General features: G+C 49.1%; 1 protein-coding gene across 1 annotated transcript in view; it reads left to right on the top strand.

Annotated features, from left to right (window-relative positions):
- GNG4 (G protein subunit gamma 4) overlaps positions 1-19,269 on the top strand; it is a 70,311-nt gene that overhangs the window by 23,144 nt on the left and 27,898 nt on the right. Inside the window, exons 2-3 of the mRNA XM_024761431.1 lie at positions 9,341-9,451; positions 15,669-15,777. Of these exons, the coding sequence (XP_024617199.1) occupies positions 15,679-15,777 (99 nt within the window). The 5' untranslated portion in view covers positions 9,341-9,451; positions 15,669-15,678. The remainder of the gene's footprint in view (positions 1-9,340; positions 9,452-15,668; positions 15,778-19,269) is intronic.

Here is a 19,269-nt window from a genome sequence, read left to right on the forward strand (position 1 = left end):
TGTAGCATTCCAACTATATGACATTGTGAGAAAGGCAAAGTTATGGAGACAGTAAAAAGGTAAGTGGTTGCCAGGGATTAGGTAGAGCACTGAGGATTTTTTTAAATAGACTTTTTAGAGCAGTTTTAGGTTCACAGCAGAATTGGGTGCAAGGTACAGAATCCCATGTACCCCAACATAACATACAGCCTCCCCACTAATCAGCATCCTCCACAAATGAGGCACAGCTGTTACAAGTGATGCACATACATGGACACATCATCATCACCCAAAGCCCACAGTTGACATTTGGGTTTATTCTTGGTGGTGTACCTTCTATGGGTTTGGACAAATCCTCAGAAGATTTTTAGGGCAGTGAGACTATTCTATAGGATACTGTGATGGGGGCTCCATGTCATTATACATTTGTCCAAACCCCTCCCGGGAGCTACTTTCAAGGTCAGTTCTTTCCCAGGTTTAAGAAAGTCAGCAGGGCTTCCCTGGTGGCGCAGTGGTTGAGAGTCCGCCTGCCGATGCAGGGGACACGGGTTCGTGCCCCGGTCCGAGAAGATCCCACATGCCGCGGAGCAGTGAGCCATGGCCGCTGAGCCTGCGCGTCCGGAGCCTGTTGCTCTGCAACGGGAGAGGCCACGACAGTGAGAGACCCGCATACTGCAAAAAAAAAAAAAAGAAAGTCAGCAATGTTTTACAGGTTTTTCCCAAGCGCTGCAATTGACTAACAGTCCTTCTCTTTTGGCGTTCAGGAACCTGTTTGTAAATAGCACCCTTGACCAAGACAAACAACAAGTTGCTAACGGTGAGAGGAAAACTGTGATGGAGCCAAAGACAACAAAGAAATCTTATTTGATCTGTTTTACTCCTAAAATCTCATAGGAAGTAAAAATCTGAGAAATAATTGACACACACACACACGTGCGTGCATGCCCACACAATGTAAAGTAAAATCTGGATACTTTGTAACAAAAGCATCTTATTTTTTTAAAAAAGATGAATTCTCCAGGAATGTGAAAATTAATGGTTTGCCCTAAGAATGCTAATAGAAAATTCGTTCTTGAATAATGCTAGGAGCGGACATATGACAGCAGTTATCCTTTTCTCGATAAGAAATTACATGGAAAACTCAAAAGTATCACCTTTTCTGTCAGTCACTTCCCACTTTGAAAAAGTAGCTTTTCTGTCGAAATAATGTCATGTCAAAATGAGATTCGACGTAGTCTGACGTATACCACGCTCTCTTTCAAAGGACTTGCCTGGGCCCCATGACCCCGCTCTTCTTTCTGATTTCTCCCTTTTAGAGCGGGAATGTCTACCCTATGCCTGTCACTGTGGTATTTTGGAAGCAGATAACTTGTCTGGTTTCACAGGTTCACAGCTGGAGATGAATTTTTGCCTCCAGATGAATCATAAGTCTTACCCATACCTGATGTAGATGATATTTAGATGAGATTTTGGACTTCAAGTTGATGCTGGAATAGATTAAGACTTTTGGCCTGTTGAGATGGGGTGAATTTATCTTTCATGGAAGAAGGACATCAATTTTGGGCGATCCAGGGGGTGGAATGTTATGGGCTGAATTGTGTCTCCCACCAAATTCAGAATGACTTTATTTGGAGATAGACCTTTAAAGAGGTAATTAATCGGGTCATGTGGCATTTTTATAAAAAGAAGAAATTAGGGCACTGTCACGCACAGAGGGAAGACCATTTGAGAACACAGCAAGAAGGCAGCCATCTGCAGGCCAAGGAGAATCTCTTCAGAAGAAACCAGCCCTGCCAGGAGGCTCTAAGCGAAAACCCATTTTCTTGCCTTTTCCAGCCTCTAGAGGCTGCACGCATTCCTTGAGGCATGGCCCCCTCCCATATTCAAAGCCAGCAGTGTAGCATCTTCAGATCTCTGGCTGTGACACCAACTCTTCTGCATCAACTCAGCTTCCTTCAGCATCATGGTCCAGCTTGACTAACTGGAATATGTAACCCAGCAGGCAGAAAAAAGTTGGCTTCATACTCTGTGAGCGCTGATGTAAAAGCAGCAGAGCACTATTGGGTGTTTTTTTTTTTTTGAAGATGCTGGGGGTAGGAGTTTTTATTAATTAATTAATTAATTTTTGCTGTGTTGGGCTTCTGTTTCTGTGCACGGGCTTTCTCTAGTTGTGGCAAGCGGGGGCCACTCTTCATCGCGGTGCGCGGGCCTCTCACTATGGCGGCCTCCCTTGTTGCGGAGCCCAGGCTCCAGACGCGCAGGCTCAGTAGTTGTGGCTCACGGGCCTCGTTGCTCCGCGGCATGTGGGATCCTCCCAGACCAGGGCTGGATCCCGTGTCCCCTGCATTAGCAGGCAGATTCTCAACCACTGCGCCACCAGGGAAGCTCCACTATTAGGTTTTTTAATGCTTGTTCCTCTCGATTAAGACTTTGGACTCCATTTGCAATGCCAAAGAAATACTTAGAGAGTGTCTGGAGTGGAGGATCCCAGGGAAGATGGACCTCTTTTTTATTCTGCACCAACTTGTCAAATGCCCTTTAATATCACAGCTGGTCTGCCAACCTTCTCTAATTTTCTTGACCCTAGTAGGGACCAGATAAGGGCAGTGACTGGGTGACTGGCGGCCAGCAGAGGCTCCAGCATTGTTCAGACTCAGCGTGCTCTTCCTAAGGATCCTTTGTCTCTCAAGTCCACTCCAGTACATGCCGTGCTGAATGCTTCTTAGCCCCGTACCTGGTTAGCGTCTGTGTGATTAGATGTTATTAGGTCAGGCAGATGCTATCAGGCAATCAAGATGTAAACTGAGTCACTGAGACTCAGATTGTAAAATGCATCAAGCTTGACTGTCACTGTATTTAATCTGCGAAGTGGCTCAGACAGGAGCGGGGATGGCCGTGCCCCTGACCAGGGGACCAAGGGGACCGTGTTCCCACCACAGACACAGAGCCAGGGTGGTCTGTATGGGTGACAGCACGTGATTCTCTGCCACTCCCCTCAGGGGTTGGGACTTTCAGCTCCATCCCAGGATGACTGAGAAAGAGCAGAGTTTGTCAAGTGAGGTTAAGACACCACTTTGTGCTTCCATATGTACATAGAGGAAGTCTGCACCCTTTGCTGCTGCAGAAGTTAGGACTCTTTGGGTGAATTAGTATCTCCCTCCCTTTTAGAGCCTTTGTTTCGAAGCGAGTGTGACCTGCATTACTGGGTGGGGTGGAGGGGGACACTCCAAAATGTGAACTCAGTGTGTGAAATCTTTGTCCTAAAGCTGGGGAGGAGGGACCCTAGATGACCACTCTGAATGCCAGGAGAACCTGTCCCCAGTTTTCCTGCCTGAAGCAGTGTCACTTGTGGGATTTTAGGGTGACAAAGTGGCTTCCTTACGTTCTCCGTGTAGCTCCTTTCACCTATGGGGATTGGACCGGAGAGGAAATCTATGTGAAGGCACCATGCAGGACCAGAAATTGTGGCTTCAGCCCAAGGCATGGCTCTTAATTCAGGGTTATTGTTGGGCTCGCTCTCCAATGAGGTGATTTTTTTCCTGGGGATACGTGGGGCTCAGCAGGCCCACCCTACCAGTCTGTGCCCAGAAATGTTAAACCCAAACGTGAACACAGCTTCCCAAGGTAGAAGAATCCTTGCTATAATTGATGCAAGGATTGTATTGTATTGGGTTTTCCAAATAGAATTTACGTTAGTACTCTTTAAAAGAAATTTTTATCAAAGTATAGTTGATTTACAAGGTTGTGTTAACTTCCACTGTACAGAAAAGTGACTCAGTTATACAGATATATATTCTTTTTCATATTATTTTCCATTATGGTTTATCACAGGATATTGAATATAATTCCCTGTGCTCTACAGTAGGACCATGTTCTTTATCCATTCTATATATAACAGTTTGCACCTGCTAATCCCACACTCCCAATCCTTCCCTCGCCCTTCCCGCTTGGCAACCACAAGTCTGTTCTCTGTCTGTGAGTCTATTTCTGTTTTGTAGATAAGTTCATTTGTGTCATACTTTAGATTCCACATATAAGTGATATCATATGATAACCCCTTCCCGCTTGGCAACCACAAGTCTGTTCTATTTGTCTGTGAGTCTATTTCTGTTTTGTAGATAAGTTCATTTGTGTCATATTTTAGATTTCCACATATAATTGATATCATATGGTATTTGTCTTTCTCTTTCTGACTTACTTCGCTTAGTATGATAATCTCTAGGTTCATCCATGTTGTTGCAAATGGTATGTCATTCTTTTTTGTGGCTGAGTAATATTCCATTGTATATATGTACCACATCTTCTTTATCCATTCATCTGTCGATGGACATTTAGGTTGTTTCCATGTCTTGGCTATTGTGAATAGTGCTGCTATGAACATAGGGGTGCATGTATCTTTTTGAATTGTAGTTTTGTCTGGATATATTCCCAGGAGTGGGATTGCTGGATCATATGGCAACTCTATTTTTAGTTTTTTGAGGAACCTCCATACTGTTTTCCACAGTGGCTGCACCAGTTTACATTCCCACCAACAGTGCAAGAAGGTTCTCTTTTCTCCACACCCTCTCCAACATTTATCATTTGTAGACGTTTTAATGATGGCCATTCTGACTGGTGTGAGGTAGTACCTCATTGTAGTTTTGATTTGCATTTCTCTAATAATTAGTGATGTTGAGCAGCTTTTCATGTGCTTACTGGCCATCTGTATGTCTAGTTTAGAGAAGTGTCTGTTTAGGTCTTCTGCCCATTTTTCGATTAGGTTGTTTGGCTTTTTTGTTACTGAGTTGTATGAGCTGTTTGTGTATTTTGGAAACTAAGCCCTTGTCAGTTGCATCATTTGCAAATATTTTCTCTCATTCCGTAGGTTGTCTTTACATTTTATTTATGGTTTCCTTTGCTATGCAAAAGCTTGTAAGTTTGATTAGGTCCCATTTGTTTATTTTTGCTTTTATTTCTATTGCCTTGGGAGACTGACCTAAGAAACCATTGGTACGATTTATGTCAGAGAATGTTTTGCCTGTGTTCTCTTCTAGGAATTTTATGGTATCATGTCTCATATTTAAGTCTTTGAGCCATTTTGAGTTTATTTCTGTGCATGGTGTGAGGGTGTGTTCTAACTTCATTGATTTACCTGCAGCTGTCCAACTTTTCCAACACCACTTGCTGAAGAGACTGTCTTTTCCCCACTGTACATTCTTGCCTCCTTTGTTAAAGATTAATTGACTGTAGGTGTGTAAGTTCATTTCTGGTCTCTGTATTCTGTTCCGTTGAGCCATATGTCTGTTTTTGTGCCAGTACCATGCTGTTTTGATTACTGTAGCTTTGTAGTATTGTCTGAAGTCTGGGAGGGTTATGCCTCCTGCCCCCTGCATTGGAAGTGCTGAGTCTTAACCACTTAACTGCCAGGGAAGTCCCATCCTGCTTTGTTCTTTTTCCTCAGTATTGCTTTGGCAATTCTGGGTCTTTTATGGTTACATATAAATTTTAGGATTATTTATTTGTTCTAGTTCTGTGAAAAAATGTCATGGGTAATTTAATAGGGATAGCATTAAATCTGTAGATTGCTCTGGGTAGTATGGCCATGTTGAGTAGGTGTGTAAGTTCATTTCTGGTCTCTGTATTCTGTTCCGTTGAGCCATATGTCTGTTTTTGTGCCAGTACCATGCTGTTTTGATTACTGTAGCTTTGTAGTATTGTCTGAAGTCTGGGAGGGTTATGCCTCCTGCCCCCTGCATTGGAAGTGCTGAGTCTTAACCACTTAACTGCCAGGGAAGTCCCATCCTGCTTTGTTCTTTTTCCTCAGTATTGCTTTGGCAATTCTGGGTCTTTTATGGTTACATATAAATTTTAGGATTATTCATTTGTTCTAGTTCTGTGAAAAAATGTCATGGGTAATTTAGTAGGGATAGCATTAAATCTGTAGATTGCTCTGGGTAGTATGGCCATGTTGGCAACATGAATTCTTCCGATCCAAGAGCATGGGATATCTTTCCGTTTCTTTGAATCATCTTCACTTTCCTTTATTAATGTTTTATAGTTCTCAGCATTAAGTTAGTACTTTTGTCTCAAGACTCAAAAGTATTTTCAAGGCCACAGTGTTTCCCTAGCAGTCTACAGACCTCTGTTGAAACGCTGTATTGGTTAGGGAGATGCACAGCTGCTGTGACAGAGAGCCCCAGAAAGACAGTGACATAAAATGCACAGAAATATTTCTCTCCATCACCTCCGAGCCCAGAGGCAAGCAGTGCAGGTGGACAGGGCAGCTCAGCTGTAAGTGCATTTCAGAGATACAGGCTCCTTACACTTTGCTTCTCGGTCCTGCCCTAGGACTGTAGCTCTTAGTCTCTCCTGAGCATCCCAACCCCCTGAAGGGCTGATTAAACCACCTCCCACTCCCAGCGTCTTTACTCAGCAGGTCCAAGTGGGGCTTGAGAATGTGCATTCCCGACAAGCTCCCAGGTGCTGCTGGTCCAGGGACGGCGCTTGGGGAGTCACTGCCCGAGGCCCTGTGCTTGCCTGCCCTGGCTGATCGCAGACATGTCCACGGTCCAGATTATGGGGTGGGGAACGAGTGTGGAGGCATACACACACGGTTTGTTCAGGCCAGGCAGGAAGTGGCACTCTGCATTTCCACTCAGTTTCCACTGGTGAGAAGACTCACAAGGCCCCACCTACCTACAAGGGATGCTGGGGCAAGTCTAGTTCATTGGCCATGTCAATGAAAATAATCAACAATCTATAATAGGAATAGAAAAGAGTGTGATTGGAGCCAAACTGAAGACTGTAGCCCGGAAGACAGCATCTTAGATAATTCTGAGGAGCTGCTCCAGAGAAACACGGTTTTCAGCACAGTTTTATATCTTGTCAGAACAAAGAACATTAAACAAGTCGGGGATACGTTCCTTCAAGCTTTCAGAAAAAAACAGACCAGCACATCACACCAGTGAGTCAGCATGGCCTTGGCACCTGGGAAGGCAGTCTTATCATCGAAGGAGTCCCAGCATTGGTGTCCCAGGAAGGGAGGCGTTTAATCTTTATTTTTAACATGGGCATTCTTTACTTCTGGTCAATGTGCCCTTTTCTTTAAAGCAGATGTGCAGTGTAGGTTTGATAGGTCACAAACAGGCTGTTTCAGTTAATATAAAATTGAAGTGAAGGCATGGGGACTCCTGGTGGAGGACCTACTGGACCCCCCTTGGCTTCTCCAGTTAGGACCCCAGTGGGCCCCCTCGGTGGGCTAAGACCAACCAGCAGTCAAGATCCTATGCCAGTTGGAAAACCAGATACTTGAAAACAGAGAATGAAGTGGGTTTTGAGAGCATTAATAGGAAAGTGAAAAACAAGGGAATAGGCCAAAAAGGGTTTTCTTTTTTTTTTAATATTTTATTGAATTATAGTTGATTTACAACGTGGTGTTAATTTCTGCTGTACAGCAAAGTGATTTACGTATACATATATATATTCTTTTCCGTTATGGTTTATCACAGAATATTGAACATAGTTCCCTGTGCTATACAGTAGGACCTTGTTGTTTATCCATCCTGTATATAATAGTTTGTATCTGCTAATCCTAACCTCCCAGTCTATCCCTCCCCCAACCCTCCCCCTTGGCAACCACAAGTCTGTTCTGTATGTCTGTGAGTCTGTTTCTGCTTCATAGAAAAGTTCATTTGTGTCATATTTTAAATACCGCATGTAAGTGATCTCATGGGATTTGTCTTTCTCTTTCTATTTCACTTAGTATGGTAATCTCTAGGTCCATTCATGTTGCTGCACGTGGCATTATTTCATTCTTTTTTGTGGCTGAGAAGTATTCCATTGTATATGTACCACATCTTTTTTGTTTCGTTTTGGTTTTTTTGGCCACGCTGTGCAGCATGTGGGATCTTAGCTCCCCAACCAGGGATCGAACATGCACCCCCAGCATTGGAAGCTCGGAGTCTTAACCACTGGAAGGCCAGGCAAGTCCTACCAATCTTCTTTATCCATTCATCTGTCGATGGACATTTAGATTGTTTCCATGTCTTGGCTATTGTAAATAGTGCTGCGGTGAACATTGGGGTGCGTGTATCTTCTCAAATTATAGCCCCAAAAGGGTTTTCTAATGGCAGAGGATGAGAAAACAAAACAGGGAAGGAGATGAGAATAAAACTCCATAAAAGTCTAACAATTTGGGGGGATGGGAAGCACCCAGATGCAACAAATTACTGTGACAGGAAGAAACAATCACTTTGGAAACAGCAGGCATGGGTGTTTGTGAAGCCGTACAACGGGCCCAAACGACCTCAAACCAAAGCGCATTTGGATGCCCCTCTAGCTGGGGGAATAAACAGCGCTGTCAGTCCATTCCTGTCTGGCCTTTGTTTTTGGTCCAAGTTCACTGGGATCCTGGGAGATGGATGCTCTAGGGCAGGAGCCCTGGGGAGGGAGCCCATTGTCCCAGAGTCAGCCTTTCTGGGGGAGGGAGTCGGCGGGGCTAATTGTCTCTCCGTGGAGAGTCCCCTGCTTTAAAGCCATCTAATCAAATCATTTCTTCTAAATGTCCTCTGGTTGGAATCAGGTTATTCCTAGTATGTGTGAGAATAATAAGCATCAACATGTTAACCAAAATTATCTCTGGCAAAATGCATTGTAGGGCTTCCCTGGTGGTGCAGTGGTTAAGAATCCGCCTGCTGATGCAGGGGACACGGGTTCGAGCCCTGGTCCGGGAAGATCCCACACGCCACGGAGCAACTAAGCCCATGCACCACAACTACTGAGCCTGCCCTCCAGAGCCCGCGAGCCACAACTCCTGAAGCCCGGGCGCCTAGAGCACATGCTCCGCAACAAGAGAAGCCACCGCAATGAGAAGCCCGCGCACCACAATGAAGAGTAGCCTCCGCTCGCCGCAACTAGAGAAAGCCCGTGCGCAGCAGCGAAGACCCAAGCAGCCAAAAATAAATAAAATAAATAAAATTTTAAAAAATGCATTATAATCTGTCTTTATTTTCTTTGCTATAATTTTCTCTATACTCACACTTTTCTACAATGGACATATCTTTTCATAAGAAGAAAGAAAACATCTAAACTGTTCCTGTTTGGCAGAGGTCTGGCTGGAGTGGGGAGGGTGAGTGGGGGTGGGGGAGGGCAGCGTGCAGGCACACGGGAGGCCCCAGGTGGCCTGTGGCCTCCAGATGTTCCCCTGTGCTCTTTGTCGGATCGGGGCCTTCTCTTTCTGCCTTTAGCTCACCGTCTCCCCTGGGGTCTGATACAGGAGAGACAGCTGCTGAGCTCGAGGGCAGGGCACGGAGGGAGCTGGGGCTGTCTGGGAGACGCCTGGCTTCTGCTGCACCTGGTGACCCATCTCTGGTTGTGCTTCCAGGTGAGCCTCAAAGCAGGAGCCCTGACTCAGCCTCTCATCTGACGACTGTCAGCTGCCACTGCCGCCAGCCCATCCCCTGCCCAGGCCTGTCGCTGTGCCATCTCTCAGCAGGTGAGGAGGTAATGTACCCTGTCCAAGAGCAGGTTCTCTCTGGAGAGCAGGTGTCTCTGCCAGCAGTGCGTGTGTGGGCCTGGGGTGAGGCTGGGCTGGCAGGCTCCTTGATGGGTGGCCAGGTCCTCACACCATCACTTTCTTCTTCTAGCAGTTGTCATCATCCCAGATGTAGGGCCCTCATGAAGCCTGTTTTACCCCCCTCCTCACATTATCCCTCACGCTAGTGGATGTGCCCCCTCCTGGGGGAGCTTCAGGAGGAGAACCAAGCCATGTCCATGGGTTGCTGGCCTGGGCTGGGAATCAAGCTGTGTGCTCTCCCCACTAGGAACAGAGATGTTACTCAGGCAAGCACCCTTGTTCAGCAACTCGCTGTGACAAAGGGGGTGAAGGTCAACCAACACTCTCACCCAGCCCACCTTGCAGTCTAAGCTGCTTGGTCCCTTTAGGCCTAGAGGGCTGTGCTCACTGGCAACAGCTGTTTTTCAGGCATTTCCCAGAGAGACGGACGGCAGCACTCTGCCAGCCGACACATATTAAGGGCTTGTGGAGATAAGTCATGTTAGGGAGGATGGCTGAAAAGGCACGATGACATCCACTCATCCAGAAATTCTACACACTGTATCCCGAGTCAGGTCAGATCGGCAGCACTGGGGATTGAACCACCTTGCACTGCCCTGCCCCTGACTCTGAGTTTACCCAGTTATATACCACAGGATGCAGCCCGTTAGAACCTCCCTGGGAAAGCTGTCTGTGTGAGTGTATCCCATGTGCCGGAGGAGAAAGATGTCTGACCACCGAGGTGACAGAGCCAGTCTCCTGAGTAGTTGGCTCGTTTTCCCTTCCTTCTGCCTTGTCTTCTGAAAAGCCAAGGGTCAAGTTAGTGGTCCACCGGTGGCCAGTATTCATGTTCAGCTTCATTGCATCTCCATTCTTCCCTACTTCCACGTTTCTTCTTGGGTCAAGGTGGGTGTACATGCACACATACGTATATGGAGAGAGACATCCATCTGTTCACCTAGAGGTATGGTGTCTGGGTAGTCTTGTTACCAAACCAGACTTAGGTGCACCCTCCCTCCCGCGGTAAAGCCAATCTGCTGACACCGTGTGGTGGTGAAGGGAAGTGCAGCGTTTTTTGCAGGGCGTCGACCAAGGAGTCCAGGGCGGCTAGCGCTCAAAACACCCGAACTCCCTGGTAGGTTTGAGGAAAGCATTTTGAAGGCTGAGTGAGAGAGGGGAGTCCCAGGGTCTGTGATCAGCTCATGCACAATTGTCTGGTTGACTGATGGTGAGGTCACAGGACGGTGTCACATTATCAATCCTCAGGCCCCAGTAGGTCTGGGGGCTTCATGCTCGTGGTCGTCAGGTAGTTAATTTCTTCCATTTGGTGGGGGTTTTAGGATGTACAAAGCAACTCAGGAAATGTGCATCAGATACTGTTATCTAGGTGCTTCAGAGAGGAGCTAAAGTGGAGGATATGGCGGAGGGGTCTGTCCCGGGAAGGCCCCATAGGGTCCTTCTCAGTTACAGTCTTGAAAGGGCAGAGATGTGGAACCTAAGAGGTGTCTGACCAGGTAGGGGAGGGAGGCCCCTCAGAGACCTTCCCGTGGGGTCCTATCTTTAAAAGGCTCAGTTGCCTTTAGCTCCATTTGACAAAAGCCATTTCCTTCTCCAGGGCCAACTACGTCCCTGGGTTATCTTGACACCACAGCGGGTGGGGGAATCCTCCCTGCCATTGCATGCCCAAGTTAGGCTGGTTTAGGATCACTCGAGGGGTGAGCCTGTCCTGGGAGAGCAGGCTAGCCCAAGTGCATGGGTAACGGCCTCTTAGTGCCCTGAAGGCCCCACCAGGCTGAGGAGGGGCGACCAGACCGGGCAGCATCGGGGAAATGCTTCCTTCCACTTCCATTAAAGATCTCTGCAAAATTAAGTTCTTTAACCTCCTTGAAAATTCGAAAAATAAAGGGGTAGGACCTGGACCTCTGAGGTCCCTTCCAGTATTAACGTTTGGTGATTCAGAGCCTTGCTACTCAGTGTGGTCCCTGGACCACCAGCAGCTGGGGGCTTGTTAGAAATGCAAAATCTTGGACCAAACCCCAACTCATTTAATCAAAACATCTGCATTTTATCCAGATCCCCAGGGATTCATATGCCCATTAAAATTTGTAAAGGACTGATTAAAGAGTCCTGAAGGTACACGAACACCCACCTTCCAAGGTGATCTGATGGACATACAGGAACAAGGGAGTGGAAACGATTTACTGCCAGCCGTGGTTCTCCACCTTTGGGACGTGCCAGAATCACCTTGGGAGGTTGTGAAATACAGGTTCTGGTCTGTGGCACCACAGTCTGGGTTCTGGGTATGCATGCTTGAGAAACCTTACTGGCCACTTGGAGACAGAACAGAAACGTGCACGTGTGAAATGGTTTATAAGTCACTGACGGCAACAAGAGTGACATCCTATAAATGGGGTCAGCGAGCCCAGGGGCAGCAGAGCAGGGGGGTGAGGTGGGCAGGCTTGTCATCCCTGTACTGGGGACAGGGTTTTGCATCCTTATTTTTTAGCATCTCCACGTTTAGTTACTTAGGGGGCCCTTCTATGTGCATCTGTAGTTACCTCTCCACCTCCTTCCTGAGCAACGGTGGAAATGGGGGGAAGGGAGGGTTTTATGTTGTGTTGTTGGTGCTTGTTTTGAGTTGATGAAAAAGACATAAACGTATTTTTATGTGCTGAGAAAGAAGGCACCCAGAGACACTGACGTTACAGGAGAAAGTGGGGTGAGTGGCAGGGCAGAGCCCCAAGAAGGGGACAGATCCACTACAGGTGAGGTATCAGGCCTGGGTAAGGAGATGCTTTCAGCTGCAAGTGACAGATGACCCAAGAAATATGGCCTAGACTGTGAGGAATATATTCTGTCAGTATCAAGGCTCCGAAGTAGAGTGTCCGGGATCCACGCATCTCAGGGCTCTGGATCTGTTTCTCCATGAGTCTCCTGCCTTTGCCTTGGGTCCATTCCCCAATGTCACTATGGCAACTCTCAGTGAAGCCAGCCAAAGACTGGGGCTTCTCCTGGTGGGCCTTGACTAGGAAGGAAAACCTTTCCTACAAGTCCCCTGCAGATTTCCCTGCATGTCTCCTTGATTAGGACAGGTTCATGCGCTCTGGTCCTTCTGCAAGGGAGGTGGGAAATGGGCGCGTGGCACCATGGGCCCCTGAAGCAGAAGGTGGGCTCTGCTCTCAGGGGCAGCAGGGAAGTGGGCAGCCATGGGGAGGGCCAGCAGCGGGTCCTGATGCAGAGGCACGGATGGAGGGCAGGATGCGTGTGGGCACCAAGCAACCGTAGGAGGTGGAGCTGGAGTCAAGGAGGTTCTGCCCTAATGGCTTTTCCTCTATTCTGTGGAAGCTGAGGTTGCCTTCCAAGGACGAGAGGACAGAGGTGGTGGTGAGGTGATGGAGATTGACATGGTCAGGAGGCCAGAGGGAGGGGTGATGGGAACGGGCTGAGGTCGCCAGGCTGCCTTGAGGACCTGCTCAGGCTGGCCTCTCAAGTCTGTGGGCACCAGTCCCCAGCTTTTGGGGGTGTTTCTCCAGCAGCCCTTCCGAGGGGGCTGGGAGGGGAAGGAGTTAGATTGAAAGTGCTGGGTTTGGGGGACAGAGGGAAGAAGGCAAGTCTTGGGAGAGTGATGACGATGCGGGGCTGTGGTCTGGCAGACACTGTGGAGGCCCCGGGGCTTTGAGGCTGAGGAGGAGGAAGGGGGTGAGGACACCGGGGCCTGGGAGCATAGCCCTCCTGGCTGGGGGCGGACGCGGTCCAGAGGGGGACCCGGTGGGGAGATCGGGGAGGCGGAGGGGCCCACGGAGGGGACACAGGAGGGAGAAGACACACGGTGCCAGGTGCTGGGCCCACCCCACCTGCTTATTTTATCTCTCAGACACGAAACAGAAAAGGCCCTTTGTCCAATATTAAGCATTTGGCCAGACTTCTTGCTCTGTGTTGAGGAGAGGGTTGAAAATGTGCCCTTTCTCTGTGACCAGGGGAAGGATGAGAAAGCAGCAGAGTGGGGTCAGGGCCAGTCCTGGGGCAGCGGGGAAGGAGAGGGCCGTTCCAGGGGGACGGACGGGGATCCGGTTCTGCAGGTAACGTTTTCTATACGCTCACACCCACCCTCACTCACACACTCTCACACACACACTCACGCACACACACACACCCTCAAACACACACACCCTCACACCCACACTAACACCCACCCTCTCACACACACACACACCAACCCTCACACACACTCACAAACTAACGCCCACCCTCACACACACACCCTCGCTCACACACACACACAAACACCCACCCTCACTCGCACACACACACACTAACACCCACCCTCACACACACACACTCACACCCAGCCTGACTCACATATACACTCGCACACACCCACATGCAATTCAGATTCCTTTCCCCCACTCCCTTCCCCCGGATCTTCCTTTCTTCACTTCTGCTGACCCCAGGCTCAGCTTCCTCTCACGAAGCCCCCCTGGTCCCTGCCACCCCTCCACTTCCTCAACTCCTGAACCCCCCAAGTCAGTGATGAGGGAAGAGAGGGGTGATTTCAGGAACGGGGCTGGACAATGGGAATCTGAGGACAGTCATCTCAGGGCCCTTTTTCACTTGTCGGTCAGGCTGAGGAGGCTTGGGAAGTAGACTGCATCTTCTCCTTCCTTTTGTGTGGACACAGGGACATGTAAACACACACGTGCACAGAGGGGCCGCCCTGCACACACAGGCTCGCAGAGGACATGCCCTTCAGGCACGTGGGCACACAGGGACACAGCCCTGAACACACATGCAGAATTGCACGCGCATCTCTGTAGAGTGCGGGGGTAGGTGGCTGCTCCCCCGGGTTGCAAAATCCTCAACTACTCATGCTTCTCCTTCCCTTCCTGGGAAATAAAAGTTCCCAACCAAGACAGGAACACACCCCTGTTACACTGTGGTTTTGGTGGCTGCTCTGTCTTAGAAGAAGAAAGTTTTATTTTTCGAACGTTGCCCGTGGACAGATGAAGTTGCCATCTGGCCTCCTCTGGGCAAGAGGGTCAGTGTGAATGAGAAAAGCCAGAGTGTGGCCTGCCCACCACGGGACCGGCCTAGCCTCCTGCCGCCTCACTGTGCACTGCGGAAAACCGTTGGCGCCGGGAGACCCACCTCCAGCTCTCGGGCTAGCCCGAGTAGACCTCCTCTGGGTACTTTCTCGTTAGATGCGGTAACGGTAACCTACGGCATGTGCTTTGCTGTGGAGCAGTTAGCATCACAGGGGTCTTCTGGCAGAATGACATGTTGGGTCAGGAAGAATTTCTTCCCCCTTCTAGAAAAACAAATGTATGCCTGGGATAGGTGTGTATGTGTTTGTATGTGTTCTTGTTTAGAAACGAACTCCCAGCATAAAGTCTGTAAACGTTTTGGAATGACAGCAAATTAAAGCAAATAATAAAACGGGACTTCCCTGGAGGTCCAGTGGTTAAGACTCCCTGCTTCCACTGCAGGGGGTGCGGGTTGGATCCCTGGTCAGGGAACTAAGATCCAACATGCTGCCTGGCGTGGCCAAATAAATAAACTAATTTTAAAAAAAGAATAATGAGGCAGGCTCATTCAGGGGAAACTTGCACTTTGCAGTGTAGCCGGCTAGAGGACACCATGTGAGACAGTGGAAAGAACCCTCAGCTAGGCTTCAACGCTTTGCGTTTGCGTTCTGGGTCCACAGATTTTGGCTGTGGGACCTTTGACTCTTGGCTTCATTTCTCTGAGTTCTGCACTTTCTTTACTTGTAAAACAAAACTCAGTCTATTTTGCCAACTTTCAGCGCTGTTAGAGGAGTGAGTGAACAAATGTGTATGAAAATGATTTTTTACTAACAAAGCACCGTACAAATGTCAAGGTATTACTTATGGCCATGGGGGTGGTAATGTGACTCTGGGACCATCTGTTATCTTCTGTTTCCTCTCGCTGGGGCTGAGAAGGTCTGGCAAACAGGAGCCTGATGGCTTGCTCCCATCACTCGGATGAAGCACTCCTTCCTCTTATCCCAGGAGGGTCGGCTCCCATGACTCCCTGGCCCGGAAAGGGAAGCTGCAGTGGGTAGGAGGCGAGAAAGCTGAGGGGGGTTCTGCCTTACTTTGGAAAAGCAGCTCTTTCAACCCCTTAACTTTGGTTGTTTCAGGGGCAGCAGAATGAAAGAAGGCATGTCCAATAACAGCACTGCCAGCATCTCCCAAGCCAGGAAGGCTGTGGAGCAGCTGAAGATGGAGGCCTGCATGGACAGGGTGAAGGTAAGCACGCACAAGCCGGCCTGGCCCTCTGACCAACGCTCAGCTCCAAACAGTGCCCCCCCATGCTCAAAGCAGCCTCATGAGAGCAAATGCGTCGCCCCGTAGCGCATCCAGCCAACACTGGCGGCTGTAACATTTACAAACGAGCGTTTGCTGCGGAGTTCAGAGCGTGCCTGAGCATCCAGTGGATGCAGAATACACAGTGTGTGGATTCCGTGAGGAGTCGCCAAAAATAGACCCATGTTCATCTCAGCTCTCTTTAGCTCCGTTGTCATGCCAGTAAGCGAGAGAGAGTTGAACCGTGAGATCCATCATGGTTTTCCTGCCTGATCCAGTGACTCTGAGGTTAAACAACAGCACGTATTTTGACAGGGGCGCTGTCGGGAGTGCAGCATCGAACCGTGCACCGCGTTTGTCATACGCTCCTTTGGGGAGGAAAGGGCAGAAAGGTGCCAGCCGCCTCCCATCATGTTCATTTCTGTGAGGAGCGTAGCTGTCTTCACGCTGGGCGAGCTGAAGTGAGATGAAGCCAGCTCTTCTCCAGGTGCCACTTTGAAGCAAGCAGGGGGCCAGGCGGAGCAAGTGGCTCTGAGATGCCGCTTAGTTAGGTTCATGGACTGTAATACACCTGGGAGCCCATCGGGAATCTGACAGCAGGAAACACGAGTCCAGTGTGTCTGTGGCCTTTTGGGACACGACAACAGGGCTCTCACCCAGACACTGGGATGCAAATAAGACAGAATCCATGGGGCACTGGGGGACTCCTAAAGCCTTCTGTTGGCAGAGCAAGCAGTCCCTTCCCCAGGCTCCCACCCCCGAGAGCTGTGGCCAGATAACACCAGCTTCTGCTTCCGTCAGGATAGTTATCCCCCTTCCCTGGGGACGTCCAGGTACGAGCTGTCCAAGGAGGCAGTAAGCAAGCACAGTAAGTGACACAGTGTACATACCACGCAAGAAGGGGATGCAGGACGATACACATCGGTCTAAGTGGACCAGCTGTATCTGCACGTACTGATACCGACTACAGATTAGACATCCGTCCTGGATCCCCAGGCTAGAAGAGGAAGCAAGAAGAGAAACAGTTCTTAAAGAGGGGGAGCCCCAGTAGTGTAGAAATGGGTCTAAGGATGAGCACTGCAGACAGTCAGCAGGCTACTGGTTCAAGGATAGAAGAGACCTTGCCGAGAGGACGAGAATGCAGTGAGATTCGCTCTTTGGACAGAGATGCCTGAGCGCATGCTCTGGCCTCAGCGCAGTCCTGGGATATAAACACGAGTGGAATGTTCCGTCATGTTGCTCAGAGAAGACTCCCGGGAGTCTTGAGCTGGGAGTGGGTTGGGAGGTGACCCGGGGGAGAAGGGAAGGCCAGAGTGAGCTGACTGTGGCTCACTGCGAGCACTTGGACTTGACGGAAGAGCTGGTAGTTGTGCTGGGAGGGCAGCTGGGGGATGCTGTGGGCACACGTACAGTTCATGAAAATGACTGGGTGTGCGCCGAGGCTACGTACGGGATGACTAACAACAGTCGATAAAGTCGTCAGAGGCCAAGGGCAGCGGAAGCTGTAGAGGTAGCCGGGAGAGGCCTCGAGGGGAAGAGAGCGGAGGCAGGATGGAGAGGCCAGCACGCAAGAAACTCAGCAGAACTTAGAGGGTAAGTGTGGGAGCCGCCAGGAAGAGAGAAGCTAGACCCCAACCGTCAAGCCCATGGCCTGAGGACTGGAAATACGGTGGGCACTGGTTTTGGCGATAGGACAGTAACCATGCTGGGGAGTTTTACTTTGGCAAGGAGGATACACTCAGTGATAACAGATCCTCACCTGTGACCTTCACCACCCAGGAGTCATGGTGAGGACCACATGTCCCCACGAGGGAGGGCCCTTCAGGAGTCACTAAAGGCACATGCACAGTCTCCAAAGAGGCGGGGGATCATAAGGCAACTCAGAGTCCAGTTTGTTACTCAGGTGGCATCAAGGGATGGGCAGTCCTGTTCTTGCGGTGAGTGGGTTATGGAAATGCGGCTCCTTGATCCTGGGAGAAGCCGCCCGGGGTGTCTGCGGCCTCTGTGGTAATTCCAGGGCCAGTGACAGCCGTGTCAGACTTGGTTCAGAGCTGGCAGAGTCGTCACAGCAGAGATGATCCAGGGCTGCCTGAGGACAGAGGTGGCCCTGAGGAGCCACATGCTGGCCGCAGCTTCACAGTCACGTGTGGTTTTTTGGCTTGGGTTTTGCTCACACAACCTTGAACTTTTTCTTTGTTTGTTTTGAATTGTGGTAAGATACATATAACCTGTAACTTACCAGTTTAGCCATTTTTAAGTGTACCGTTAACTAGCATTGCATACATCCACAGTATTTTGCAGCCACCCATTTCCAGAGCTCTTCCTTATCCCCCAAAACAGAAACTCCACCCATTAAGCTCCAACTCCCCGTTGCCCCCGCCCCCCTTCCTTAGCCCCAGCAACCTCTCTTCTACTTTCTGTCTCTATGAATTTGACTCTTCAGGGGACCTCATTGATGTACGTGGAATCATGCAATATTTGTCTGAATTTTGTGTATGGCTTATTTCACTTGGCATATGCCTTCAGGGTTTGTCCAGTGTAGCATGTGTCAGGATTTCATTCCTTTGTAAGGCTGAATAGTATTTCATTATGTGCATGGACCACGTTTTGTTTACCCATCCATCTGTTGATGGACATTTGGATTGTTTCCACCTTTTGGCTATTGTGAAGAGCGCTGCTGTGAACATGGGTGTGCAAGTGTTTGGGTCCCTGCTTTCAGTTCTTTGGGGTATATGCCCAGAAGTGGCATTGCTGGATCATATGGTAATTCTATGTTTAACTTTTTTGAGGAACCACCATACCGGTTTCCATGGTAGCCATACCTTTTTACATCCTCCCTACCCCCACGTCCTGACCAATACTTGTTATTTTCCTTTTTTTAAAATAATAGCCATCCTCATGGGTGTTATGCTCACACTTTATTTGATATTGTTGTTTTTAAGTTTTTTTTTTTTTTTTTTTTTTGCGGTATGCGGGCCTCTCACTGTTGTGGCCTCTCCCGTTGCGGAGCACAGGCTCCGGACGCACAGGCTCAGTGGCCATGGGTCCCGGACCCAGCCGCTCCGCAGCATGTGGGATCTTCCCGGACCGGGGCACGAACCCGTGTCCCCTGCATCGGCAGGCGGACTCTCAACCACTGCGCCACCAGGGAAGCCCGATTTTTTTTTTTTTGATGTGGACCATTTTTAAAGTCTTTATTGAAGTTGTTACAATATGGCTTCTGTTTTTTTGTTATTTTTTTATGGCTTCTGTTTTATGTTTTGGTTTTATGGCCGCAAGGCATGTGGGATCCTATTAGCTCCCCGGCCAGGGATCGAATTCGCACCCCCTGCGTTGGAAGGCAAAGTCGTAACCACTGGGAGTCCCTCCCACTTGATTTGAATCACTAGACAGATGCCCCTTGCTTCAGGGCACAGGATGGCTTTGGGGAAAAAT

Source organism: Neophocaena asiaeorientalis, unplaced genomic scaffold (assembly GCF_003031525.2).
Source record: "Neophocaena asiaeorientalis asiaeorientalis breed wild unplaced genomic scaffold, Neophocaena_asiaeorientalis_V1.1 scaffold166, whole genome shotgun sequence".
Classification (NCBI taxonomy): domain Eukaryota; kingdom Metazoa; phylum Chordata; class Mammalia; order Artiodactyla; family Phocoenidae; genus Neophocaena; species Neophocaena asiaeorientalis.